The 27,929-nt window shown below is 46.9% G+C and overlaps 3 protein-coding genes and 1 pseudogene across 7 annotated transcripts; all 4 read left to right on the top strand.

Annotated features, from left to right (window-relative positions):
* Positions 1-3,395: 3,395 nt before the first annotated feature.
* LOC121152964 (protocadherin beta-12-like) lies at positions 3,396-6,101 on the top strand. Of its 2 annotated transcripts, none has more exons than XM_040975289.1 (2): positions 3,396-5,471; positions 5,535-6,101. In XM_040975289.1, the coding sequence occupies exons 1-2, from the start codon at positions 3,396-3,398 to the stop codon at positions 5,940-5,942; spliced, it is 2,484 nt and encodes an 827-aa protein (XP_040831223.1). In that variant the 3' UTR covers positions 5,943-6,101. The 2 variants fall into 2 exon arrangements, with proteins under 2 accessions (XP_040831223.1, XP_040831214.1); XM_040975280.1 differs by having other exon boundaries at positions 3,396-5,489; positions 5,550-6,101.
* Positions 6,102-12,937: 6,836 nt separating this feature from the next.
* LOC121152131 lies at positions 12,938-14,847 on the top strand (annotated as a pseudogene).
* Positions 14,848-18,990: 4,143 nt separating this feature from the next.
* Positions 18,991-21,495, top strand: LOC121152945 (protocadherin beta-16-like). Of its 3 annotated transcripts, none has more exons than XM_040975269.1 (2): positions 18,991-21,072; positions 21,109-21,495. In XM_040975269.1, exons 1-2 carry the CDS (start codon positions 18,991-18,993, stop codon positions 21,493-21,495), a joined length of 2,469 nt encoding a protein of 822 aa, XP_040831203.1. The 3 variants fall into 3 exon arrangements, with proteins under 3 accessions (XP_040831203.1, XP_040831194.1, XP_040831185.1); XM_040975260.1 differs by having other exon boundaries at positions 21,103-21,495; XM_040975251.1 differs by having other exon boundaries at positions 18,991-21,495.
* Positions 21,496-25,067: 3,572 nt separating this feature from the next.
* LOC121152932 (protocadherin beta-15-like) lies at positions 25,068-27,626 on the top strand. 2 transcript variants are annotated; one of them, XM_040975239.1, is made up of 2 exons: positions 25,068-27,194; positions 27,234-27,626. In XM_040975239.1, the coding sequence occupies exons 1-2, from the start codon at positions 25,068-25,070 to the stop codon at positions 27,624-27,626; spliced, it is 2,520 nt and encodes an 839-aa protein (XP_040831173.1). The 2 variants fall into 2 exon arrangements, with proteins under 2 accessions (XP_040831173.1, XP_040831166.1); XM_040975232.1 differs by having other exon boundaries at positions 25,068-27,626.
* Positions 27,627-27,929: the final 303 nt, after the last annotated feature.

Raw genomic sequence — 27,929 nt, 5'->3', positions numbered from 1 at the left:
AGTTCCTTGATATACACGACAGTTTCTTTGGTAATGTTTTCTTGCTGGTATAATAAAGTTGATTAACATGTAAAGTGAAAATTTAATGTGCTAATCTGCCTGACAGTTAATACAGATTCTCAAACCTTTTCGGTTTTTTTCTGTGTAAGAATATTGCTTGAGTGATGAAAGGATATTTACAACTTATTTTCTAGATCTAGTTGTTAAGTTTTAATATGAAGATTAGCTAAAATTCATAAGACCAGATTTGAATAATCTCATTTGTCCTACTGGGGATTATTTTAGAATTGATGACAGTATTGCTAGATAATATGTGTATATCTTGTTCAGTTTTATATTTTGATTGGTTGTCGCTAAGATAAAAAAGTAACTCTTGCGTTCCAACGAAGAAATTAACTGCTGGCACTGCAGTCACAACGCTCCTACCCTTTCAATAAAATTGCCAGTTTTTAAAGATTAAAGTAATTTATGGCCATTTTGCTAAATGAAATGTGTGTGTACTTTATATTGAACTGATTTTGCTAAAACTCTTTTTAAGATAATTTTTAAATTTTTACTTTTTATTTGATGTTTTTTGCATACTTGGACAAAAATGCTTGCCTATGAATGCCATAGAAAGGTGTGGCGAGGTTTTGGTATAGGGGAATGTGGATGTGGAAGATAACTGCCAATTTTCCTTTACTTCCCTTTTCTCCTGTTTGGGAGAGGGTGAGGAAAGGGAAGGATGCTGCTCCCAGCTGCCAAACTACATCAGTATCTGGGGACGGGGTTCATCTTAGAAACCTTAAGGTGGAGAAGAATGCTCCCGGAGTGTTGCTTAAGCAGTTGCCAGGGGTCGAAGACTGTTGGTTTCACTGCTCTAAATTTGAGAAAATCCCTCCAGTTTCCATTGGCTGGCAGAGTCCTCCTTAGTGCATCCAGTCATCCAGATACTTACTGTCAAATCTTGGTCAGGAAAGTTGTCCAACCTGTTCTGTGCTCCATCTTCTTGCATGGCATTCAATGTCCTCATAGGCCCAAATGAACTGGCCATCATATCACTCTTATTCACCTGGGCATTCTGTCCACTGCATATGCATCAGCTATTGAGAAGGCCCAGTCCCAATGCCTGTATTCCAAATTTGGACCACAAATTCTATTAATCTCCCTGTGGTTGGATTTTTAGACCAATGATCCAGTTGAGGATTCCCCCAGGAAACCACACTTGGGGTGACCCCAGATCCAACTCTTAGCCTAGTGGCTAAGATCCTCACCTTGACTGGTGAGGATCCTTATCATGTATTGGTTCTCTCACAAGTGGCTGTAATGGCCAGAGCTGAGCTGATCTAAGGCTAGGAGCCAGGAGCTTTTTCTGGGTCTCCCTTGCGGGGATAGGGTCCCATGATTTTGCACCATCCTCCATTGCCTTCCCAGGCCAGGGAGCTGGATGGGAAGTAGAGCAGCTGGGACATGAACTGGCACCTCTATGGGATGGTGGTAATTGCTGGCAGAGGATTAGCTAGTTGAGCCATTGTATCCATTTTCAAAATTAAAATCAAGAGAAGTGAAGAATTTTCTGCGGGTTATATTAGTAAGGGGCACAAAGTCTTCATCTATTTTTATCATATAATAAGAACACATCATGTAGTCACTATTAAAATTAAATAAATAAGTTAGTATGAAATTTTTTCAAATAACTGATGACACAGGGTGGGTATTTTCTAATCATAATTCTTATTAGATGTCTCAATTTTATCAAAATTTATTGAATTTTATTTTCTCTGATGATATTAACCACATGATTTGGAAGATGTTTTTCTGCTTTGTTTAGGAACTCTGGTTTCTTTTCTACCTTATTTTTTTTTTGTAATGATGGTGGCAATTTTGACATTCCTGTTGCATGTGATTAGCATTTGCTTAAATGTCCTATCATCCTTGCCTGGTTTCTAATGATTTAAGAAATATGGTCTGTCCAAATGCTGTCGTTCTGTGAGTCTGTGGGTTGTGATGCTGAAGGGATTCACTCTGACAGAACTCTGCTGAGTGGGACTGTTACCTGGGAACCACTAAATATTCTGCATTATGTGTGTCTTTATTTGATCATTTGATATTGTCCAGTTTGGAATTCTGTGATGCTCACTCTTTGGGGGCCAGGTAGGGTCACGCATATACTTTGAGTCCTAGAAATGGGAATGTTGTATAGGGAGGGATTAAATGAAAAGTTTTCCTTATTTTACCTTCTTTGTTGTTTCTTTCAGACATTGCTCTTGCACTTGGTCCTAACAGGGTCTCCAAGATCAAAGTCAGTCCCATTTAATGTCTCCAGAGAATCAAATTTCCATTTTCTATTTTAGAATTATTTTCCTGTTTCAGTAGGATGATGAGAGGAGCAGATAATTTAAATCTCCTAAATACTTACTTCCAAGGAATGGCTTTTTGTCATTAATTAACTTCATTCTCAGTATCTGGTTCCTCTCAATACTCTGCTTAAGGTGGGGTTTTGGGAATCCAGTGTTTCTTGTGCACATTTTCAGTGCAGGAACTTTAAGCATTTAAATGGACCTACTAAGTGGATTTGCTTTCTGTTCTTGAAAACATGTGTTCACATGTGCATCCTTGTCCTTTGCACATTTGTATTATTGTTTTCATCACTTTAGTATTTTAAAAGGAAGCAAAAAATTTCAATCAATCCATGAAGTTTCCAAATTGTACCTATTTGTACTGATTTTCTATTGTGTATCATGTACCCAGTTTATAATTTTAAGAATGTAATTTGTACCTAAAATGTCCATGTAGACCATTCTATATCTTTCCTCCTCCTCTTGTTTTGAGAATGCCTATGGTGGCCTCACTGATGAACACCAAACACTCTGTCATTATATGGCAGTCATGTACTTCATCTAGGATTGAAACCACCCAACATTAAAAGATGTCCCGACAGCATTAAATGAAACATGTCTTTGTGTACTTGGAGGGATATTTTAATCAGTGTTTGAAAACAAATAATCATCTTATCCCAACACATAAAGAATTTCAGAAAACTATTATGAAAGATAGTATGTATTTATAGTGAAAAACCATAAATAAAACAACGTTTGATTCTGGAAAACATTTATGGGAGTAGAATTTATTGTGCTTTTCAACAAACTGCAAAAATCTGTGTAGTCACATGGTGGCGCTGCAGGATAATATCACGGGCAAAGATTACACAGAATCACGGCCGTGACTGCATCCCCGGACACAAAGAACTGCACCGAGTGAAAGAGCCAGCCATCAAGGGCAACCTCTCAGCTAGCTGTTCAATAAGGTTAAAGTGCTTAGGCGCGAGCTTTTAGTAGACAAATCCAGGATTCTTTTCCCATCAGTTGTGAGGTGGAGCTAAGGCGTTTCTGAGGGAAGCCTTCCGGAAAGGAGCCATGGAGATTGGAAGGGCAGGGTGTCTGCGCACCAGGCAAGTCCTGCTTCTCTTTATTTCGCTGGGAATGGCTTGGGCTGGCTCAGAAACCGGGCGCTTTTCGGTGGCGGAGGAAACGCCGAGTGGAAGCTTGGTGGGCAATTTGATTAAGGATTTGGGCTTGGAGCTGGGGGAGCTGGCGTCCCGGGAGACCCAGGTGGTCTCTAATGATCGCAAACAGCCCCTGCAGCTGGACAGCAGCACCGGGGATTTGGTGCTAAGCGAGCCACTAGACCGGGAGGAGCTGTGTGGCTCCGCCGAACCCTGCGTGCTGCACTTCCAGGTGATAATGAAACATCCTCTGCAGTTCTTACGGCTTGAGCTTGAGGTCACGGATGTCAATGACCACCCTCCAGTCTTTTTAGAAAAAGAGATGCTGCTGGAGATCCCAGAGAACAGCCCCGTGGGTGCCGTGTTCTTACTGGAAAGTGCAAAGGATTTAGATGTTGGGGTCAACGCTGTAAATGGCTATGAGGTAAGCCCCAACTCTCATTTCCACGTAAAACTGAGAGTCAATCCTGACGGTGAGAAGTACCCCGAGTTGGTTCTGGACGAGGCGCTGGATTTCGAAGCGCAGCCCGAGCTCAGGCTCACCCTCACAGCGCTGGACGGCGGGGCTCCACCCCGGTCTGGGACAGCCGCGGTTCGGGTGATGGTCGTGGACATTAACGACAACGCCCCCGCATTCGAGCGCCCGTTTTATGAGGTAACAATCCCGGAGGACAGCGTTCTGGGTTCCCAGGTCGTCAGCGTGTCCGCTTGGGATTCAGACTCAGGAGCAAACGGGGAAATATCCTACACCTTCTCCCATGGCTCGGAAGATATTCGCAAGACATTTGATATTGATGGGAAATCTGGAAAAGTTACTCTGAGAGGATCCTTAGATTTTGAAACAACTCAATCCTACTCAATAATCGTTCAAGCCACAGACAGGGGCGGCCTCTTTGGAAAAGCTGCAGTACGAATTCAGGTGACAGATGTGAACGACAATGCTCCTGAGATCGCTGTGTCCTCAATAACGAGTGAAATTCTAGAAAATTCGCCTGTGACGGTAGTTATGCTTTTCAGTATTCGGGATAGAGATGAAGGGGAAAACGGGAGAACGGTGTGTTCTATCCCGGAGGACATTCCATTTGTGCTAAAATCTAACGTTGCAAATTACTATACTTTGGAGACAGAAGGACCGCTGGACAGGGAGGCCAGGGCCCAGTACACCATCACCATCACCGTCTCTGACCTGGGCACGCCCAGGCTGCAGAGCCAGCACAACGTGACAGTGCACGTGTCCGACGTCAACGACAACGCGCCCACCTTCAGCCAGGCCCTGTACACCCTGTTCGTGCTGGAGAACAACAGCCCCGCGCTGCACATCGGCAGCGTGAGCGCCAGCGACAGGGACGCGGGCACCAACGCCCAGCTCACCTACTCGCTGCTCACACAAGACCAGGCAACGCAGCAGCCACAGGGACAGGGACAGGAGCAGGTGGACGTGGGCGCGCTGGTGGCCCTGGACGCGGCGAGCGGGCAGCTGTTCGCGCTGCGCGCGCTCGACTACGAGACCCTGCGCGCCTTCGAGTTCGGCGTGCGCGCGTCGGACGGCGGGTCTCCGGCGCTGAGCGGCGAGGCGCGCGTGCGCGTGGTGCTGCGCGACGCCAACGACCACGCGCCGCGCGTGCTGTACCCGCCGCGCAACGGCTCTGCGGCGGGCGCGTGCCCCGAGCTGGTGCCGCGCGGCGCCGAGGCGGGCTACGTGGTGAGCAAGGTGGTGGCGGTGGACGGCGACTCGGGCCGCAACGCGTGGCTGTCGTACGAGCTGCTGCAGGCCACGGAGCCCGGGCTGTTCGGCGTGTGGGCGCACAGCGGCGAGGTGCGCACGGCGCGGCCTGTGAGCGAGCGCGACGCGCCGCAGCAGCGGCTGCTGGTGCAGGTGCGCGACCACGGCGAGCCGCCGCTCTCGGCCAGCGTGGCGCTGCACGTGCTGCTGGTGGACGGCTTCTCGCAGCCCTACCTGCCGCGGCCCGACGCGCCGGCGGGGCAGGCGGGGCAGGCGGGGCAGGCGGGGCAGGCGGGGCAGGCGGGGCAGGCGGGTGTGGGGGGCGAGGCTGGGCAGGCGGAGGCGCTGACGGTGTCGCTGGTGGTGGCGCTGGCGGCGGTGTCTTCTCTGTTCTTGGCGTCTGTGTTGGCGCTGGTGGCCGCGCGGCTGTGTGGGCGCGGCGGGGCCGGGGCTGGGGCTGTGGCGGTGGGGTCAGGGTGTGGGGTGTCTGTGGCCGAGGGCCGCTTCTTCCCTGCCGGGGCTGGGTGTGGTGGTGTGGGTCCTCTGGTGGACGTGGGCGGGGCGGGGACGCTGTCGCAGAGCTACCAGTATGAGGTGTGTGTGAGTGGAGGGAGTGGGACTGGTGAGTTCAAGTTCATGAAGCCGATTATTCCCAATCTTCCGCCCCAGTTGGCTGGGGAGCAAATAGTAGACAATTCTACCTTGAGGAATAGCTTTGGATTCAACTTTCAATAATATAAATTATTAGTCTTATACTCCTTGTATTCTTAGCAACTGCTGATCCTTTTGCCCAGGCTGCCATGGTTTTTAGACTGTGTAATTGCATGCGTTATCGTTGCTGTCCTCTCTTCACAGTGCTCTTGAAATTTTTCTTGGTGACCAAACAGTGGATTTAGAATCTTTGCTTTCTGGGTGTTCATTTATTTAGCCAGAAACGTATTAACCTTGTGACTGCTATTTTTCCATGTGTTTCTATTGCTTTGCAAAATAATATTCTTAATAATTTGGGTATTGGCAAGGTTATAGGCCATTATCAATTCTGTAAATATAAAAACAAGGTAAAAACATTCTGAATGGGTGCCAAATACATGGTTTAATTGCACTTTTTCTGAAAAATTTTGTCATAATTGTGCAAAGATGTGATATTTCAATACTAGAGAAAATCGTTTTTACAAGAACTTATGCTGTGATAAAATTTATACTATGCAATTCCTTCTTTAAGGTTAGTTTTTTGGTTGTTGTTGGAAATGTAGCTTTACTGGAAGAAAGATCTTGCATTTGCTGGTTCACTCCCCAAGTGGCTGCAACAAGCTGAGCTGAGCCAAATCAAAGCTGGGGCCAGGAATTTGCTCTGGGTCAACCACACGGGTGCAGAGTCCCAAGATTTTAGGCCATCTCTGCTGCTTCCGCAGGCCACAAGTTTGGAGCTGGATGGGAAGTGGAACTGAAGGAGTAGGGACCAGCTCCCATATGAGATCCCAGTGTTTTCAAAACAAGAATTTTAGGGGCTGTGCCATTACACAGAGGCTAAGAGTATCCAATTTCATTTAAAGATTTTTTTGAAAGGTTAACTTTCTCAGAGAGTGATAAAAGAGAGGTCTTTTTTCATTCTTTGGTTCAGTTCCCACATTGCCATAATGGCCAGGGCTAAGTCAGGCTGGAGCCAGGTGCTGCTTCCTGGTCTTCCATGCGGTTATGGGTTTGAAGCACTTGGCCCATCTTCCAGTGCTTCTTCGTGATATTAACAGGTCAGTGGCTTGGGAGTGAAGCAATGTGAACCAATGCCACACATTGCCAGCCCCAGTGATTGATTTCTTAGGTAGTTTTTAAGCAATTTTGGGGTTGATAACACTGTTATGGAGGAGTCTTGTGTGCTTTGCTATTGCTATATTGTTTCCTTTAAATACTTTAGGCTCTTTCCTTTTTATAATGATTTATTTGCTTGAGAGGCAGAGTTAGAGAGATTGATCAATATTCCTTCTGCTGGCTCACTCCCCTAAATTCTCCTTAATGAGTCCCAGTGTCCCAAGAACTTGAGCATCTTCTGCCATTTTGTAAGCACATTAGCAAGGAGCTGCATGCTCAGAGGAGCAGCTAGGACTGGAACAGGCACCCTTATAGGATGCTGTCATTGCAGGAGCATCTTAACTATGCCACAAAAACAGCCCCCATGTTTAGGCATTTCAATTTTGTATTTGTATTGTCCATCACTGAAACAAGCAACAGTTCTTGGCCCCATCCTGAGTAAGGTAGCCCTCTGTCTGAACATAAGACAAAAACTCGAATAGAAATTAAAGTGAAAATTCAGACTGTTGAAGAAGCAAGTTCACTTCATCCTCAGTGGTGACTATGAAATACCATTTGTGGTATCAAAAAAATATAGAAAGAAGAAATAGGTCTGCAATTATGAATTATAGAAATCTCACTGAGTTAATAAACTATAATGTCTCAAATCTATAAGAGGACAGTTAGATGGAGGATAGAGATTCTGATAACTGGAATGCAGTGTAGATATGGGTCAATTGTGTTTTATTAAAAAAAAAAAAAAAGGTAAAGACAGAGTAACTGCAGCGTGCAGGCCAGCACAGGCTGAAGCCACGAGCTGGAAATGCCATGCATGTCTTCACCTAGGTGGCAGGAACTCAAACACTGGAGTCATCATCTGTTGTCTTCCTGGCCTATTAGCAGAAGCCAAGCTGGAAAGGGGATAGCCAGAGCCAGTCCTCTCACAATGCGATGCATTCATGCATCACAGGCAGCAACTAAACCTGCTGTGTCACAACACTCACCGCAAAATTAACATTTTTGAAGTTGCCTTCATAACATTAAATACTATGGAATAGATGAGATATTAAAATGCACAGCCTGGTATGATAGCCTAGTGGCTAAAGTCCTTGCCTTGCATGCACCGGGATCTCATATGGGTGCTAGTTCTAATCCCAGCAGCACCACTTCCCATTCAGCTCCCTGCATGTGGACTGGGAAAGCAGCAGAGGATGGCCCAAAGCCTTGGGACCCTACACCTGTATGCGAGACCTGAAGGAGGCTCCGAGTTCCTGGCTTCAGATCAGCTCTGCTCTGGCTGTTGCGGCTACTTGGGGAGTGAATCGATGGACAGAAGATCTTTCTATCTCTCCTCCTCTCTGTATATCTTACTTTCAAATTTAAAATTTTTTAAATGCATTTTTTTGTTTTATTTTAAAGATTATTAGAGGGCCCAGCACGGTAGCCTAGTGGCTAAGGTCCTCACCTTACATGTGGTAGAATCCCATAAGGGTGACAGTTCATATCCCAGCTGCTCCATTTCCCATCCAGCTCCCTGCTTGTGACCTGGGAAAGCAGTAGAAGATGGCCCAAAGCCTTGGAACCTTGCACCTACATAGGAGACCTGGAAGAAGCTCCTGGCTTTTGGCTTTGGATCAGCTCAGCTCCAACCATTGTGGCCACATGGGGAGTGAATCAATGGATGGAGGGTTTTCCTCTCTGTCTCTCTTCCTATCTGTATATCTGACTTTCCAATAAAAATAGATAAACCTTAAAGAAAAGAATCCTGCAAAAAATTTTTAAAAAATAAATAAAATCTTGAAATTGAATAAAATATTACTAGAAAAGCAGAATGACAGAGAAAAGAGATACAGAAATCTTCCATCTACTGGTTCACTTTCCAAATATCAATGCTAGGACTGAGTTAGTCCAAAAGCAGGAGACAGGAACTCCGTTTGCGTGTCCACGATGGCTGGCAAAAACTCAACTGGAGGGCCGTCATCCACTCCCTCTCAGCTGCATTAGAAGCAATCTGGCTTGGAAGTGCAGCAATCCACTGTAGGATTGGCACTCCAGCATAGAATGCAGAATCACAAGTGGTGGATTAACCCTCTGTGCCACAACACCCACTTGGTAAAATGGACTTTTACTTGCCATTGTGAAATAGATAAAAACAGATTCAAGTTCCCGTAGGAATCTTTTCATTTTGCTTCATGAAATTTTAACAAGTTTTATTTTGTATTTCAACAGGTGTTTTATACGTTGTGTGATTTTTAGTTAAGTTTATATTTAAACGATAAAATCCTAGAAGGAACAGTTAGACATTCATTATCCATCAAACTCACAAGAGGTCAAACCAACCCCCCCCCCCCAATCTGTAGTAGTTCCAAAAGTAAACACCGAAGAAGGAACATTGAAAATAGAATTAAAACAAGGGAAACTGGAGTGATTGTGCATATTACTTTCTAAAACTGAAGGATAGCACAAAGTAGGAAATGACAGGGGAAAGTGACCTGCAGTATTTTAACTAAGAATTAATGTTTAAATTATTGAAATAACTCTTGAAAATCAACAAAACACCAGAAAGTCAGGAGAGCCAATAGGATTTTCAAGGAGAAAGATTTGTGTGTGTTAAGTATTTGAAAGGGTTACACAGGGGATGAAGTAGTCTTCCATCTGCTGCTTTGCATCCTAGATGGTCACAAGAGTGGTTTCTTTACTTGCTGTGCCACAATATTGTCCCCATAAGAGGTGGTTTTTATTTTTTATTTTTTTTAAGAGGTAGTTTTTAAAGGCAGAAAAACAGCAAGTCCAGGCTGGTACTGTAGCAGTCAAGTGCCCACGTTCAGCGTGGGCATCCTGTATAGCCTCCCGTTCAAGTCTTGGCTGCTCTACTTCCCATTCAGGTTTCTACTAATATGGATGAGAAGGAAGCAGAAAATGACTCAAGTCCTTGGGTCCCTATGCCCATGTGGGAGACCTTGTTCCTGGTTTCAGCCTGGCCCAGCTTTGGCTATGATGGCCATTTGGGGAGTGAAGCAGTGGATGAAAGACATCTTTCTGTCTCTCTCCAAGTCTGCCTGCCTTTCAAATATATATATTAAAGTGATTCTGGGGACCTAACTTGATAGCCTAGTGGTTAAAGTCCTTGTCTTGCCTGCACTGGGATCCCATGAAGATGCCAGTTCGTGTCCTGGCAGCTCCACTTCCCATCCAGCTCCCTGCTTATGGCCTGGGAAAGCACTACCACCCTGCGCTTGTGTGGGAGACCTGGAGGAAGCTCTTGGTTCCTGGCATTGGATTGGCACCACTCCGGCCATTTGGGGAGTGAGCCAGCAGAAGTGAGGTCTTTCTATTTCTCCTTCTCTCATAAATCTGCCTTTCAAATAAAAATAAATCTCTAAAAAGTAAGTCTGAAAAGAAATTGAATGTTCAGCCACATTGTTGGTAAAAACCACACTCAAATGTACCAGTTTCTGTCCACAATATTAGTGAAGATCAGAATTTTTAAAAATATCAAGTAGATTACTACAAAATTAAAGTGCAATCTATTTAGAGAGTGTCTAGTAATATTTACTGAAACCTAATGTGTACATATCCTGTGGTCTTACTTTGGACATACAAGCCAGAAAATTCTTACACAGCTCTGCTGAGCCGGGTGCATGACTGTGTTTGACTCCATCTTCACATCCAGTAAAGCACTGCACTGCAACTCCAGCTTCCTAAAATGTTTTCAGAGAAAAACACAGACATATTTACAGGCCATATGAGAATGAGATGCAGCAACTACTTCCTTCCTGTCCCTCTCTCCCTATGTGCCTATTACTGTGCATTTTCATACAAGCCCATGACTACATATCTGGGTCAAACCAACATCATCTCTCACCAGTTTTATTGCAATCCCTCTTAATCAGTGTCTAATACATCTCTATTCTCAACTTTGAAGCAAGATGATCTTTTTGAGAAAAAAAAAACCAACATGTCACTTTTCTGTCTAAAATCATTTAATATTCTTGCTATGATATAAAGTCTGTCTTGTAGTTCTATGGTGTAAAGTTCAAATATCTTTAGGTGACAATTTCAATTTCAACTCTCACTGCTTCTCTCTTCTTGCTTTGTGCTTCAGTCATATTGAAATTTCTTCAGTTTCCCCCAAACACTTCTCATTTTGCATTCATGCAATTATGTTTTATCTTGAAAAATAATGCCTGATAGCAAATTTTTGGATTACTCCTTACTTTTGTGAACCAATTTAAAATATATTTTCTCTGAAAAAAATAAATTTTCTCTGAAAAAAATCTCTGTTATGCTCTCAAGTTTCTGGTTAAATGACCCTTACCTGTGTTCTTACTCATTATATTCTATTATATCTCCTTTATTTCCAACTATTGAACACTTCTTTTCTGTTCCTATCTGGAATACTCCTACAGTGTATTTCCAAATTAACCATGCAGTTTACCTAACCAGAAATGTTCAAACTCCCCCCTAAAACTACTTGCATATACCTGGTCCAGTTTCGAGTACATACCCTCATTCTTACTGTCTTTTTCAGGAATATTTTCTGATATTTTCAAAAGACTGAGCCCTCTGGCTTCCCACTTCCAATTTCCCTGAGAATATCTTGCCTGTTGAGTCAATTACATGTAAGAGTTTCCTAACTATCTTTATTGTCTTTGCAGAAAGGTTGTAAAGTAGTTGAGGCAGGGAGCACATTTTAAGCATGATTCTAATATCCCACCAGAGCTTTCCTAGACTGGAACGCATTGCATTACTCACTGAATACAGTAGCATCACATATCACAAAAAGCTACCACTCGGAACATAAAACAAATATAGTAAAAATAATTTAAATTGGATCAATAGACACAAAATAAACTTATTGGGATTTAACTACAATCATACAGCAGGAACGCATGGTGGCGCTGCAGGATAAGGTTTCACAGAAAAAAACTAGCAATACGCCCTCACGACTAATACTTCAGATCTTCAGCAGCTGGAGAAACACATGAAGCAGGAGCCTCGACGAGTGGAAGTGTTCAGAGGAGGGCTCCTCAGCTGCCCTTAGAGAGCAGGTTATCGCCGGCAAATCGAGTCCCTGCGCTTATCCGAACGGCACCGGAGACCTGTTGGCCCCTGTCGCTGGCTGCCATTGCGCAGAAGCAGATGAGATGGTGGCGGAGGGGGTGCGCATTCCTAAACAAAGGCAAAGTCAGTTGATTCTAATTGCTTTTGCACTGGAGGTTAGTTTCGTGGGAGACCAGGGGCCCACGCTATTCAACGTGATGGGCAGGAAGGAAACGGAGGGGGAACGGCACCTTGATGGCCGACCTCGCCTGAGACTTGGGGCTTGGCAGTGATGGAGGAGCCTAGGTCTGCGCGGGATGCCGTGATGTGGTCTTGAGGACAACGAACCTACGCTTGCAGTTGATCTGCAAACGGCGGCTTAGTTAATAGTAAACGACAATTGGACGGGGAGGAGTTGTGGGATGCCACACGTGAGCCAATGTGTATGAGATTGCAGGTGGTCCTGAAAAGCCTGTGTGAGTTTTTCCAGTGAGCTCCTGCAAGAGGATGTTAATGATCACTACTCCCGACGTTTCCTGAGACAGAAATGCACCCTGAAAAATCCGAGAGACCAGCTCCCTGGGAACCATTTTTCCTTTGATAAAGAGCGAGGACTTATGGAGTGGCAAAGAACGGCGTCCAGAACTACAGCATTAGCCCCAACTCATCCTTTTCACGTCTCATCACACGCCCGTAGGCGACGGCAGAGCATACCCGGAGTCTGGTGTTGATTCAGAGAGTCTGGATCGTGAGGAGCAGGCGGCAGCTAGCTGCTGGATCGCTCTCACGGCGCGTGGATGGCGAGGCTCCCACCCCGTTCTGGCACTGCTACCACTTCCGCGTTCTGAGTCCTGGAGTAAATGATCAATGCCCCGTGGTTTCACGCAGTCTCGTCTATCGAGATGCAGGTGCCGAGAAGACTATGCCCCGTGTGGCTCCATCGTGGTCACAGGTCACCGTCCAGGGATTTAGGATAGCGCAGGGAAAACTTACGTGAAGAATCTATCCTACGACCCTTTTTACTAGTCTGCGCAGTGAAGGATGCATACGCAAAACCTGTATGAGTTTAACAGCCTTTCAGGAATAAGTGTCAGCACTCTCAGATAAGCTAGATTTATGAGGACAAGCTCTCCTCATTACGAAGTTTGACATTAGCATGGCCATCAGACTGGGGGAGGGCTTTCAGGAAAATAGCCTTGTCTCATTAAGGTGCTGGATTGTTAAACGACAATCCTCCGGAAATAACCATACTCATCGCCTTACTAACCTCTGTTCCTGAAAAACCTACCGAGAGATGGAAAGTGGCGCTGTTTAGCGATTCGAGACAGAGACTCTGGGAGAAATGGGAGAGATGGTGTGCTCCATCCAGGATGACCTTCCATTTCTTCTGAAACCCACCTTCAAGAATTTCTACACCTTGGTAACAGACGGGCCATTAGACAGGGAGGCCAGGGCCCAGTACACCATCACCATCACCGTCTCTGACCTGGGCACGCCCAGGCTGCAGAGCCAGCACAACGTGACAGTGCACGTGTCCGACGTCAACGACAACGCGCCCACCTTCAGCCAGGCCCTGTACACCCTGTTCGTGCTGGAGAACAACAGCCCCGCGCTGCACATCGGCAGCGTGAGCGCCAGCGACAGGGACGCGGGCACCAACGCCCAGCTCACCTACTCGCTGCTCACACAAGACCAGGCAACGCAGCAGCCACAGGGACAGGGACAGGAGCAGGTGGACGTGGGCGCGCTGGTGGCCCTGGACGCGGCGAGCGGGCAGCTGTTCGCGCTGCGCGCGCTCGACTACGAGACCCTGCGCGCCTTCGAGTTCGGCGTGCGCGCGTCGGACGGCGGGTCTCCGGCGCTGAGCGGCGAGGCGCGCGTGCGCGTGGTGCTGCGCGACGCCAACGACCACGCGCCGCGCGTGCTGTACCCGCCGCGCAACGGCTCTGCGGCGGGCGCGTGCCCCGAGCTGGTGCCGCGCGGCGCCGAGGCGGGCTACGTGGTGAGCAAGGTGGTGGCGGTGGACGGCGACTCGGGCCGCAACGCGTGGCTGTCGTACGAGCTGCTGCAGGCCACGGAGCCCGGGCTGTTCGGCGTGTGGGCGCACAGCGGCGAGGTGCGCACGGCGCGGCCTGTGAGCGAGCGCGACGCGCCGCAGCAGCGGCTGCTGGTGCAGGTGCGCGACCACGGCGAGCCGCCGCTCTCGGCCAGCGTGGCGCTGCACGTGCTGCTGGTGGACGGCTTCTCGCAGCCCTACCTGCCGCGGCCCGACGCGCCGGCGGGGCAGGCGGGGCAGGCGGGGCAGGCGGGGCAGGCGGGTGTGGGAGGTTTGGGGGGCGAGGCTGGGCAGGCGGAGGCGCTGACGGTGTCGCTGGTGGTGGCGCTGGCGGCGGTGTCTTCTCTGTTCTTGGCGTCTGTGTTGGCGCTGGTGGCCGCGCGGCTGTGTGGGCGCGGCGGGGCCGGGGCTGGGGCTGTGGCGGTGGGGTCAGGGTGTGGGGTGTCTGTGGCCGAGGGCCGCTTCTTCCCTGCCGGGGCTGGGTGTGGTGGTGTGGGTCCTCTGGTGGACGTGGGCGGGGCGGGGACGCTGTCGCAGAGCTACCAGTATGAGGTGTGTGTGAGTGGAGGGAGTGGGACTGGTGAGTTCAAGTTCATGAAGCCGATTATTCCCAGTTTATATGGCAACAACGCAGAATCAGCAATGGAAGAAAATCCAAACATTACGAATGACTTCGCGGACTTCAACTTCTTGAAACCAATTATCCCTAACGTACCTTCCCAGAGCACTGAAACAGAGGAAACCCCCCCTTTCTAAATAGATCATGGTTTGATCACTGATCTGATTATGAGGATTAATTTTTTAGATTTACTCTATTTCCTAAAATTTTTGTCCCTTGTGCACTGTTTTCTTTTGGTGACTTCATTGTCCTTTCGAATTTTTCAGAAACTTCAGTTATTTGACTGTTTCTATGTTCCTTTTATTGTGAATAAATTAAGCTAGTATTGTCTTAGTGTTTGCTTTGAGAATCAGCCTCCAAGTAATTACTCATGTATGTATCATTTTCCCCTTCAAGTTTTTATGCATGTGGGCTTAGTTGTACTTTCTCACTTTTCTGGCTGTGAATTCTTAGATCAAACCGGATTTTTCACTATAATGGAAAAGCATGATGTGAATAAAGACACAGTAGCTTGTTATCTGCTTGAGTTAATTTTTAAGATGCTAATATTTTACATGTTAAATATTACAGACTTTTTTGTACACTTCTGAATTTTCTTTCATAAATAGTTTGTGCTTATATGTATCATTGCAGATATGGGTTTAATATGACAAATTCAAAGCTTAGTTTGATTATGATATAGTTCCAGCCTTTGTTCTTTTCTTGTCGGAGAGCATTTATTACCCAACAGAAGCAATCACAAGTGACATTGTACTCTACTTCTCCTGTCCATTTTAACTGGTTCTGAGGTTAAACTGCTAATTTAAAACTACCAATTTAGAGTCACTCTCCAAGCTCTTACATTTATGTTTAAGATACAGTTCCTCTAGCTTTCCACTTGATTGCTTGTAATAAGGGAACAGATGCTAAGTGTGGTGCTGAGGTAGCCATGTTTGTATCTCTGTAACCAGTAAACAGAAGAGCTGAGAGAGGGAGGGAAGCAGAATGAGTGGGGAGTAAGTGAGGCAGAAGTTTAGAAAACAACCAAGGACCTTGTTGGTGTAGTCTAGTGGCTAAATCCTTGCTGGGATCCTTATGGATGCCAGTTTCTGTTTCAGCTGCTCTATTTCTCATCCAGCTCCCTGCCTGTGGCCCAGGAGAGCAGTAGAGGACAGCCCAAAGCTTCGGGACTCTGCATCCATCTAACTCGGCTCCAGCCATTGCAACCACTTAGGGAGTGTATCAGCAGACAGAAGATCTTTCTCTGTCTCTCTCCTTTTCTCTGTATAGATTCCTGCCTTCCTAATAATAATAATAATAATAAAACAGCTGACTGTGATCTAGCTACCAGTTCTAGACCTCCTAGTTCCTGATTCTAGTTCCTCCAAAGTGCCCAGTGTCTAGTTGCTTTGTGTTCTGCAGGAAGACTTTAGTTCTCAACAGCAAAATTTCTTTAACCTATATTGGAGATTTCTTGAAAGCAATTGATGTGAAAGATGTATTCAACCTTGATTACTCAGATTATGTACCATCAAACCCTGGTAACTTATGCTTCTAATATTCATCAATGAATATAAGATTACAATCTCAATGATTCCTCATTCACAGTAAAGAATTTTGAAACATTTAATTTTTTAAAAGATTTTTTTACTTTTATTACAAAGTCAGATACAAAGAGAGAAGGAGAGACAGAGGGGAAGATCTTCCATCCAATGATTCACTCCCCAAGTGAGTGTAACGGCTGGTACTTTACCAATCCGAAGCCCGGAACCAGGAACCTTCTCCAGGTCTCCCACATGGGTGCAGGGTCCCAATTCTTTGTGCTATCCTTGTCTGCTTTCCCAGGCCACAAGCAGGGAGCTGGATGGAAAGTGGAGCTGCCGGGATTAGAACCGGCGTTCATATGGGATCCCGGCGCGTTCAAGGCGAGGACTTTAGCCGCTAGGCCACACCGCCGGGCCCAACAACATTTAATTTTACGAATAATCTAAATAACTGATAGGATCGTCCAACAGCAAAATGCAACAATTTTGTAGAATGTCTTATTAACTTGGGGTTCCCTTTATTATATTACCTTTCTCAAAATTATTTTTTGTCTTTTTGTTTTTCTCAAAATTATTTTTAAAAAGTAGAACTGAAATTGTTCTGGTTTGTACCTTTACCATGCTTTAGCAGATTCATTCTTTTAGAAATTATTTATTAAAAAAAAAGAAATTATTTATTAAATTCACTGTGAACTGAATTATTTCATTACTCAGTGAAAATCTTCAGACTTTATAAATAATCCTGATTTATATATAATGTCGGTAATTTCTGATTTTCATCATAGGAACAAATATTATTTGATTGACCTGTACTCCATTACTAGAGAATCTCATAAAACTTTCATTCAGGCAGGTCTAGAAAATCTTAGAAAGGAGAAAAGTGTGTCTGAGAGATGAAAATAGGGGGTTAAAAGCCAACTTTGATCCATTAGCTTTCTGATACAAGTACTAACTACTTTCCCGTTACTGTAAGAAAAAGAAATTCATGGGTGTTTAGGGGACATTTTCTTAACTCCCTAGTGAAGAACTTGGATCCATAACCAAGATCTGTTTTTAAGAAAAACTGCCCATCAGATTTTAACTGTGAGCTCCATGTTCTCACAGTTTGAAGTATTAAATGTCTTTCACTAGGTGGAAGGAAACAGTCCAAAGTACAGTAATGATCTGAGTGAGTTGTACCTTGGTGGAATTAAACCAACCAGAAATGCTATTCTTATAACTGTCTCACACTAAGTTTTCATAGGCAGCCAGGTAATTAAGATGCCAGAAGTCATGATAGTGTCTGTTATTTGAGTTATATTGTTAAAGCATTAGCTGGGGCCAGCATTCTGTAATCGTGAAACCATTGCCTGCAACACAGGCCTCCCATATGGACTGCAGTTTGAGTACTGGCTGCTCCAGCTCCCTGATAATACACCTGTGAGGCAAGGGATGATGACCTAAGTTCTTGTGACCCTGTGCCAATGTGAGAGACCCAGATGAGGCTCCTGGCTGCTGGCTTTGGTCTGGCCCAGCCCTTGCTATTGCCACTGTTTGGAAAGTGAACCAATGGATGGAATACCTCTCTGTCTCTCCTTCTACTTTTGTAACTCTGCTTTTCAAATAAGTAATTTTTAAAAATTACCTAAAAGTTGGTATCAAAAAAAAAAAAAAAAAAAAACAACTTCCCACTCCCAAGATGTTCTTTCTCTCCTGAGGAGTAAAAGAATTTGACCTCTCTATGAAGGTGTGATGATCCTAAGCAATCCACAAAAAGATATGAGTTACTTAGTAAGAATGAGTTTAGAAGTTTACTATTTGGGAGTAAGTTTTAGCTCCTGTTTTAGATTAATGTTAGATATTGCTGCCCTCCTCCCCTTTTTTACTCTTAGCTTCAGGCTTTATCTCTGTGGTCTTGGTTATTTCCCTCTTCAAGACTTCTGTAAATTTCAGGTTTTAGTAGTTGATATATATGCTCTTTAGCAACTGGTTTCGATCATGTAACACATCAGTGTAACAAGCTCAGAGGCACAGTCAGTGCTTATACAATATCTACAAATAAGTTAACAAACTCCTCAAAACTGTTTATTGAGTTCGTAACACGTAAGTTCTAGTTGGCTTGTCAATTGAATTTATACTCTGAAAGTATCTTTACCTATTGTGCAGTAATTTAAGAGTTTAATGGTGTATCTTTGCACTTCAAGAATAGGTTGATAAATGCCATTCTCCCTAAAACACTCAATAAATAACAAAGTAGACATTACATTGTAAGTTCCATTAAATTAGAGAAGGGACTTGTAATCACAGCTGGTGCAAAGAGAAAACCAATAAGTATTTCTTGAACAAACAAATATTAAAGGAATTTAATAGAGTTCACAATAAAACTGTGTTGAAAGATAAGCTTATTTTGTTTTTTTTTTCATAATATGTACTTTTTTACAGAATCTTTTCAAGATACCACATAGTAAATTTGCATTTGCATCATTTCCCAAAGTGTCTGATCAAAACACCTTCTAAATATAATCCACGGTGGATTTTTGTTTGTTTTTGCATAAATCTAAGTGAAATATTGAAGTTTTGTAGCAGTTAACATTAGACTTACATGCGACGCATGGTGGCGCTATAACATAAGGTTAGAGAATTTCTGTTCTGGCAGCCATAAGTAGAAGAGGCTTTCTTAACCCCTGATTGCTTTCCGCGAGGATTCATTCCCAGAACAGTTTGCGTGCAGCCACAAGCGGAGTATCCGGATCGCCAGAGGCTTCTGCTTTTGGAGAAATGGAGGCTGAAGTAGAATGTTTTCCCAGACTAAGGCAAGTCCTCTTTCTCTTTTGTTTGCTGGCTCAGACCGTTGCTGAGCAGGTTTATATTGTAGCCGAAGAAAGAGACAGTGGTTCTTTTGTAGCCAATCTAGCCACAGACCTAGGACTGGGGATAAGAGAGCTGTCCTTGAGGAGGGCTCGGGTCATTCTTAACAGTAACAAAAACCATTTTCAGCTGGACCTCCAGACTGGAGATTTGCAAGTAAATGAAAAACTGGATCGGGAAGAACTGTGTGGCTCAACTGATCCTTGTGAGCTGCAATTCCAGGTGTTACTGGAAGATCCCCTGGAGGTATTTAGGTTTAAACTTATGGTCCAGGACGTAAATGACAATTCTCCTGTGTTCCCAGAAGCAAAAATGACTTTGAAAATCCTAGAAAACACTCCTCCAGGAACTGTATTTCCATTGAAAAATGCACAAGATTTGGACGTGGGCATCAATACCATTCAAAATTATACCATCAATCCCAACCCGCACTTGGACGTTCTCACTCACAGAGGCAGAGAGGGCAGAAAATATCCGGTGCTGGTTCTGAACAAAGCCCTGGACCGGGAGGAACAGAATGAGCTCAGATTAACGCTGATGGCAGTAGATGGGGGAGCCCCGCCGAGAAGCGGGACAGCCCTGGTTGTTGTTGATGTCCTGGACATCAATGACAATGCCCCTGAGTTCACTCAGCCGCTCTATCAGGTGAAGATCCCAGAGAACAGCGCCATAGGATCCCTTGTAGTGACTGTTTCCGCAAGAGATTTAGACACAGGGGTGAACGGCAATGTATTTTACTCATTTTTTTATGATGATGAAGACATTTCCAAGACATTCGAAATTAACGAAATTACAGGAGAAATTAAAATAATTAACATATTAGATTATGAAAAAACTGTGTCATATGAAGTGGATATTAAAGCTTCTGATGGGGCAGGTCTTTCTGGGAAATGCACTGTCAACATTCAGGTGCTAGACATCAATGATAATGCTCCAGAAATGAAGATAGCAAAAATTATAAGTCATATCCCAGAAAATGCCCCAGAAACCACGGTAGCGCTTTTCAGCATTCAAGACCGAGACTCTGAGGAAAATGGGAGGATGATTTGCTCTATTCCAGATGATGTGCCTTTCTTCCTAAAACCCTCAGTGGAGAACTTCTACAATCTAATGGCAAACGCGGCGCTGGACAGGGAGGCCAGGGCCCAGTACACCATCACCATCACCGTCTCTGACCTGGGCACGCCCAGGCTGCAGAGCCAGCACAACGTGACAGTGCACGTGTCCGACGTCAACGACAATGCGCCCACCTTCAGCCAGGCCCTGTACACCCTGTTCGTGCTGGAGAACAACAGCCCCGCGCTGCACATCGGCAGCGTGAGCGCCAGCGACAGGGACGCGGGCACCAACGCCCAGCTCACCTACTCGCTGCTCACACAAGACCAGGCGACGCAGCAGCCACAGGGACAGGGACCGGAGCAGGTGGACGTGGGCGCGCTGGTGGCCCTGGACGCGGCGAGCGGGCAGCTGTTCGCGCTGCGCGCGCTCGACTACGAGACCCTGCGCGCCTTCGAGTTCGGCGTGCGCGCGTCGGACGGCGGGTCTCCGGCGCTGAGCGGCGAGGCGCGCGTGCGCGTGGTGCTGCGCGACGCCAACGACCACGCGCCGCGCGTGCTGTACCCGCCGCGCAACGGCTCTGCGGCGGGCGCGTGCCCCGAGCTGGTGCCGCGCGGCGCCGAGGCGGGCTACGTGGTGAGCAAGGTGGTGGCGGTGGACGGCGACTCGGGCCGCAACGCGTGGCTGTCGTACGAGCTGCTGCAGGCCACGGAGCCCGGGCTGTTCGGCGTGTGGGCGCACAGCGGCGAGGTGCGCACGGCGCGGCCTGTGAGCGAGCGCGACGCGCCGCAGCAGCGGCTGCTGGTGCAGGTGCGCGACCACGGCGAGCCGCCGCTCTCGGCCAGCGTGGCGCTGCACGTGCTGCTGGTGGACGGCTTCTCGCAGCCCTACCTGCCGCGGCCCGACGCGCCGGCGGGGCAGGCGGGGCAGGCGGGTGTGGGGGGTTTGGGGGGCGAGGCTGGGCAGGCGGAGGCGCTGACGGTGTCGCTGGTGGTGGCGCTGGCGGCGGTGTCTTCTCTGTTCTTGGCGTCTGTGTTGGCGCTGGTGGCCGCGCGGCTGTGTGGGCGCGGCGGGGCCGGGGCTGGGGCTGTGGCGGTGGGGTCAGGGTGTGGGGTGTCTGTGGCCGAGGGCCGCTTCTTCCCTGCCGGGGCTGGGTGTGGTGGTGTGGGTCCTCTGGTGGACGTGGGCGGGGCGGGGACGCTGTCGCAGAGCTACCAGTATGAGGTGTGTGTGAGTGGAGGGAGTGGGACTGGTGAGTTCAAGTTCATGAAGCCGATTATACCTGATCTCCCGCCACCATTCTCTGGGAAGGAGTTGGAGGAGAACCCTGATTTTCGGAATAGCTTCCCATTCAGTTAAGCATTAGGTTCATCCACTAAACCCTGCTTGCCTGATTGGAATTCTCTTTTGAATACGCGTTATTAATGCATGTTGGCGTCCTTGAGTTCAATTTCATGAAACCGATTGTCCCAGTTATCAGGGTACTGTGAATCATTTGGAGGAAAATTCCACATTTGTAAATCGTTTGGACACAATTAACAATCTGTTAATTTTCTGGGAATGTATGGTGAATTTTATGTTGTTTTTAGGGTCTTTTGTTGCAATTCAAATGGAATATTTAGTGCACTGCATTAGTTTCCTGCTTGGGAAATTAGCGCTTTTCTTTTTTTAAAAAAAAAAAAAACATTTTATTTAGTTTCATTGGAAAGATAGTTTTACAGAGAGTAGAGACAGAGAGAATGATCTTCTGTCAGCTGGTTCACTCCCCAAGTGGCCACAATGGCCAGAGCTTATGGAATCACAAACCAGGAGCCAGGAACTGCTTCCAGGTCTCCCACCCGTCTGCAGCATCTGTAGGCTTTGTGCCATCTTCTGCTTTCCCAAGCCACAAGCACAGAGCTGAAAGGGATCAGGAACTGGTGCCATTTCGTGCCCTGAATGTGCATGGTGAGGATTTAGCCATTGAGCCATCATGCCTGGGCCAGCACAATAGACTCTTATTGGAGTTTATCTGAACGGACTTGTATCATTGATGCTTGAAGGTGACAGTGACTTTTCAATTTTATTTATTACTGAAAATAGTAATTCAGTTCATCAATTTTCCAATATTAGTTCAAGCTTTGCAAGTTGATTTAAAGATATTCCCAGTCCCATTCTCTGGACGTGGTCTAGGAACTTTTCAAAATTTTCGATGCCTGAAATACTAATGTCTTGTACTTCTCTTTCAGTTGGGACTGTACTTTCCCTTCATTTGCAGGCTTTTTCCCCATAGTTGTATTAAATGGGAACAAATTTGAAGTCTTTCCGATTTTTCATATCAGCCTTCAAATAGCATGTGGAAAAATAGAACTAATAGATATGGTTTTTTTGGTGCAGAAGAGTGAAAATTATGAAGCTTTTAAAAATGATACCCATCTTCAATTTTTGACAAAAAAAGATTATTAATTTGATTTTCAGACAGAAAGATTTCTTCCATTTTCTAGTTCACTCTCCACATACCTGCAGCAGGCAGGGCAGGCCAGGCTGAAGGCAGAGCCAGGAGCTACATTTGCATCTGCCACGTGGGTGCAGGAGGGTGCAAGCTAGCACTTAGGCTAACTTCTGATGCACATTCCAGGCACATTCACAAGCAACTGGATTGGAGGTGAAGCAGCCAAGACTGGAACTGCAGCCCATATGGAATGCCTGTGCTACAGGTGACAGCTTAATGTGTTATGCCACAATGCCAGCCTCTATAAGATGCGTTTCCTACCAACTTTTTGGAAACTGCACATTTTGGTATTATTAGATGGTTATTACATTATCTCACACTTAGACTCAGATTCCTTTGGTAACATCTGTCTAGTTCACCCCATCTTTCCATCTCTTTGATTTTAGATGATTGATCCAGACAGTAGAGACTACACTGACCCATACTAGGTCCACTCTGAGTCTTTTTTGAAAAATGGTTTAGAAACTAAACATAATACCATCTCTCTGTTGGGAACTCAACTATAAAGTGGTATCACACTTAGCTAAGTATGTAGAAAGACTACAGAAAGTCAGCTCACCGAGATTCAAGAAGGAATGAGAACGTCAAAGAGGACTTCATTGTAGATTTCACAGTCCATTCCAAATCTGCTTTCTCCCTGAAGTTTTTGGAAAATCAGTATGTGTTCCTATTTCTTCCTATTAATACACCTTAATTGAGGGTTTTTTTCCTTGTTAAAATCATGTTTAGATTTTCTTGCATGTATTTGTAGGTTAGTCCTTACGATTACTTTGAGATTTTTTAATTTGTGGATTTCATATTATTAAACATTTATGACATTAAATGATACTGCACAATATTTGCATGCCTATAAGGGAAATGAAGAACTTTTGTTGAAATATGGAATTTTATTTTTGAAATGCAGAGTGATGCAGAGAAAAGGATAAACAAGAGAAAGACTTGGCTAGGCAGAGCCAGGTGTCCGGAACATCCACCTAGTTTCCCCGTTTCCCGTGGGGGTGGCCCAGGCCCAAATTCTTGTCCTTCTGCTTTCTCAGGAATAGGTGCTGTAGGCTGTGGTCTGTTGGTGTCACAAGTGGTGGCTTAACATACTGTGCCACATGTCAGTTTCTAAAATACACAATTTTGAAGAGAAAAGAAATTTTCCAATGATACAGTTTTCAGAATGTTACATAGAAATTTCTAGAAAATTCTATGTGATTGTCCCTTTCAACATTAGTAGCAGCATTGAAAAATAACAGACAATATAAAATATATTAAAGAGATGTATACCTTATGTGTAGCATAATAACCATGTTATTTTCTGGTTTGTTATATATATGTATGTATGTATTTGTTTACTGCACATGAGGATCTTTTCCCATTTAATGAAAAGATTTTGAGTTATTTCAAATTATTACTCAAATTGGCACAGAAAATACCTGCCTGGGAACATGATGTGTTTATTCAGTTTATATAAAGAGCTAGAATCCCAGCTAAAGAGGATCCATCTGTCAGAATCTTTTAAAATGTGATTAATTCATTGATCATTCAACAAATGTTTGAGTATCTGTTATGTGCCATGGATTATTTTAAATTCTGAGACTACAGCAGGGAACAAAACAACTTTCTAGTTCTGAGGGGTGACAAGAAAATGTGTGTTGCACATTTATGGCATGTCAGCTGGACAATGCTGGGGGGAAAGGACAACATATACAGGAAATATCTTCACATGAATTTCCCCATGTTTCCCACAGTTCATAAAACTGAACACTGATGTTAGGTAAAAGGAGTGTCATGCCTGGAATGAACTGGCAGCCCTTCCCTTGATGTAACCCAGTGGCAACCATAATTCTGCTAACATAGGCTGCCGAGAATAAGAGAATCCAGACCACTTAATCCTGTTTGAATGTGATAATTTTAAGAAATCATGGGCTACATGATGGCCATAGTGTATTCTTTCACTTCTCAGTTTCCAACAGAACCTACAGACTCTAGAAAGGTAGAATCCATAGTTGGATTATTTGTGAATGTATAACAGAACCTGGTATACAACTTTCAATAAAACTACTTTAAATTAAGGAAGAATAATTTTAATGGCTTGATTTAGTGGTTACAGCATTTTCCCTGCTTTCCAAACACCTAACACAAGAAATGATTACAAACACAGCATAAACTTCCTTAGCAATTAGTTTGAAAACAAAAAATAACGCATGGTGGCGCTGCAGGCTAAGGTTTCACAAGAAAAAAACTAGCAAACGCCACAGACTAATACTTCAGATCTTCAGCAGCTGAGAAAAACCTGGAAGCAGAGCTCCGACGAGTGAGTCTTCAGAGAGGGCTCCTCAGCTGCCCTTAGGAGCAGGTTATCGCCGGGCAAATCGAGCCCTGGCTTAATCCCAACGCACCCGGAGACCCTGTTGGCCCCTGTCGCTGGGCTGCCATGCGCAGAAGCAGAGAGATGGTGGCCGGAGGGGAGCCCATTCCTAAACAAAGGCAAGTCATGATTCTATTTCTTTTCCTGGGAGTAGCTTGGGGAGACCAGGGGCCCCACCGCTATTCCGTGATGGAGGAAACGGAGAAAGGCACCTTTGTGGCCGACCTCGCCCAGGACTTGGGGTTGGCAGTGAGGGAGCTAGCAGCGCGGGAAGCTCGGGTGGTCTCTGAGGACAACGAACCACGTTTGCAGCTTGATGTGCAAACGGGTCAGTTAATAGTAAACGGACAATTGGACCGGGAGGAGTTGTGTGGTCCCACGGAGCAATGTGTACTGAGTTTCCAAGTGGTCCTGAACAAGCCAGTGGAAGTATTTCCAGTTGAGCTCCTGCTAGAGGATGTAAATGATCACTCTCCCGAGTTTCCTGAGCCAGAAATGACCCTGAAAATCCGAGAGACCAGCCTCCCTGGGACCATGTTTCCTCTGAAAAGAGCCGAGGATATGGACGTGGGCAGGAACGGCGTCCAGAACTACAGCATTAGCCCCAACTCTCCTTTTCACGTCTCCACACGCCCCCGAGGCGACGGCAGAGCATACCCGGAGCTGGTGTTGGACAGAGAGCTGGATCGTGAGGAGCAGGCGGAGCTGCTGCTGACGCTCACGGCGCGGGATGGCGGCTCTCCACCCCGTTCTGGCACTGCACACATCCGCGTTCTGGTCCTGGACGTAAATGATAATGCCCCCGAGTTCACGCAGACTCTCTACGAGGTGCAGGTGCCAGAAGATAGCCCCGAGGGCTCCATCGTGGTACAGGTCACCGCCAGGGATTTAGACGCAGGAACTTACGGAGAGATATCCTACGCCCTTATTTATAGCTCGCAGGAGATACGCAAAACCTTTGAGTTGAACAGCCTTTCAGGAAAAGTTCGACTCATCAGAAAGCTAGATTTTGAGACAGTCTCCTCATACGAGTTTGACATAGAGGCATCTGACGGAGGGGGGCTTTCAGGAAAATGCTCTGTCTCCATTAAGGTGCTGGATGTTAACGACAATCCTCCGGAAATAACCATCTCATCGCTTACTAGCTCTGTTCCTGAAAACTCTCCGGAGATAGAAGTGGCGCTGTTTAGGATTCGAGACAGAGACTCTGGGGAAAATGGGAGGATGATTTTCTCCATCCAGAACGATGTGCCTTTCAAGCTGAAACCCACCTTGGACAACTTCATCACCCTGGTAACGGAAGGACCGCTGGACAGGGAGGCCAGGGCCCAGTACACCATCACCATCACCGTCTCAGACCTGGGCACGCCCAGGCTGCAGAGCCAGCACAACGTGACAGTGCACGTGTCCGACGTCAACGACAACGCGCCCACCTTCAGCCAGGCCCTGTACACCCTGTTCGTGCTGGAGAACAACAGCCCCGCGCTGCACATCGGCAGCGTGAGCGCCAGCGACAGGGATGCGGGCACCAACGCCCAGCTCACCTACTCGCTGCTCACGCAAGACCAGGCAACGCAGCAGCCACAGGGACAGCAGCAGGGGCAGGGGCAGGGGCAGGGACAGGGGCAGGCTCGGCCGCAGGTGGACGTGGGCGCGCTGGTGGCCCTGGACGCGGCGAGCGGGCAGCTGTTCGCGCTGCGCGCGCTCGACTACGAGACCCTGCGCGCCTTCGAGTTCGGCGTGCGCGCGTCGGACGGCGGGTCTCCGGCGCTGAGCGGCGAGGCGCGCGTGCGCGTGGTGCTGCGCGACGCCAACGACCACGCGCCGCGCGTGCTGTACCCGCCGCGCAACGGCTCTGCGGCGGGCGCGTGCCCCGAGCTGGTGCCGCGCGGCGCCGAGGCGGGCTACGTGGTGAGCAAGGTGGTGGCGGTGGACGGCGACTCGGGCCGCAACGCGTGGCTGTCGTACGAGCTGCTGCAGGCCACGGAGCCCGGGCTGTTCGGCGTGTGGGCGCACAGCGGCGAGGTGCGCACGGCGCGGCCTGTGAGCGAGCGCGACGCGCCGCAGCAGCGGCTGCTGGTGCAGGTGCGCGACCACGGCGAGCCGCCGCTCTCGGCCAGCGTGGCGCTGCACGTGCTGCTGGTGGACGGCTTCTCGCAGCCCTACCTGCCGCGGCCCGACGCGCCGGCGGGGCAGGCGGGGCAGGCGGGTGTGGGGGGTGTGGGGGGTGTGGGGGGCGAGGCTGGGCAGGCGGAGGCGCTGACGGTGTCGCTGGTGGTGGCGCTGGCGGCGGTGTCTTCTCTGTTCTTGGCGTCTGTGTTGGCGCTGGTGGCCGCGCGGCTGTGTGGGCGCGGCGGGGCCGGGGCTGGGGCTGTGGCGGTGGGGTCAGGGTGTGGGGTGTCTGTGGCCGAGGGCCGCTTCTTCCCTGCCGGGGCTGGGTGTGGTGGTGTGGGTCCTCTGGTGGACGTGGGCGGGGCGGGGACGCTGTCGCAGAGCTACCAGTATGAGGTGTGTGTGAGTGGAGGGAGTGGGACTGGTGAGTTCAAGTTCATGAAGCCGATTATACCTGATCTCCCGCCACCGTTCTCTGGGAAGGAGTTGGAGGAGAACCCTGATTTTCGGAATAGCTTCCCATTTAGTTAAGCATTAGGTTCATCCACTAAACCCTGCTTGCCTGGTTGGAATTCTTTTTTGAATACGCGTTATTAATGCATGTTGGCACCTTTTGTGACGTGTATAGGATGGAACCTTTGGAGTGTTGTACTCTGTTGTTCCCCAACCCCATTTTCCCCAATTCCAGCCCTGAACTCAGACGTGATTAGAAGGTATGGAGCCTTTCAGAGCAATTGAAATATCTAGATTTTCCTCTTTGGCTTTATTAGTTTATGTTCCTAGCCTTTCCCTTTCTTTTTAATATAAGATTTATCAAAATCTTCTGTTCTACTT

This window comes from Ochotona curzoniae, unplaced genomic scaffold (assembly GCF_017591425.1).
Source record: "Ochotona curzoniae isolate NIBS_2020 unplaced genomic scaffold, NIBS_Ocur_1.0 contig_1, whole genome shotgun sequence".
NCBI lineage: Eukaryota > Metazoa > Chordata > Mammalia > Lagomorpha > Ochotonidae > Ochotona > Ochotona curzoniae.
Note: the sequence above shows the minus strand (reverse complement) of the source record. Positions and strands in the feature narration are given on the sequence as shown.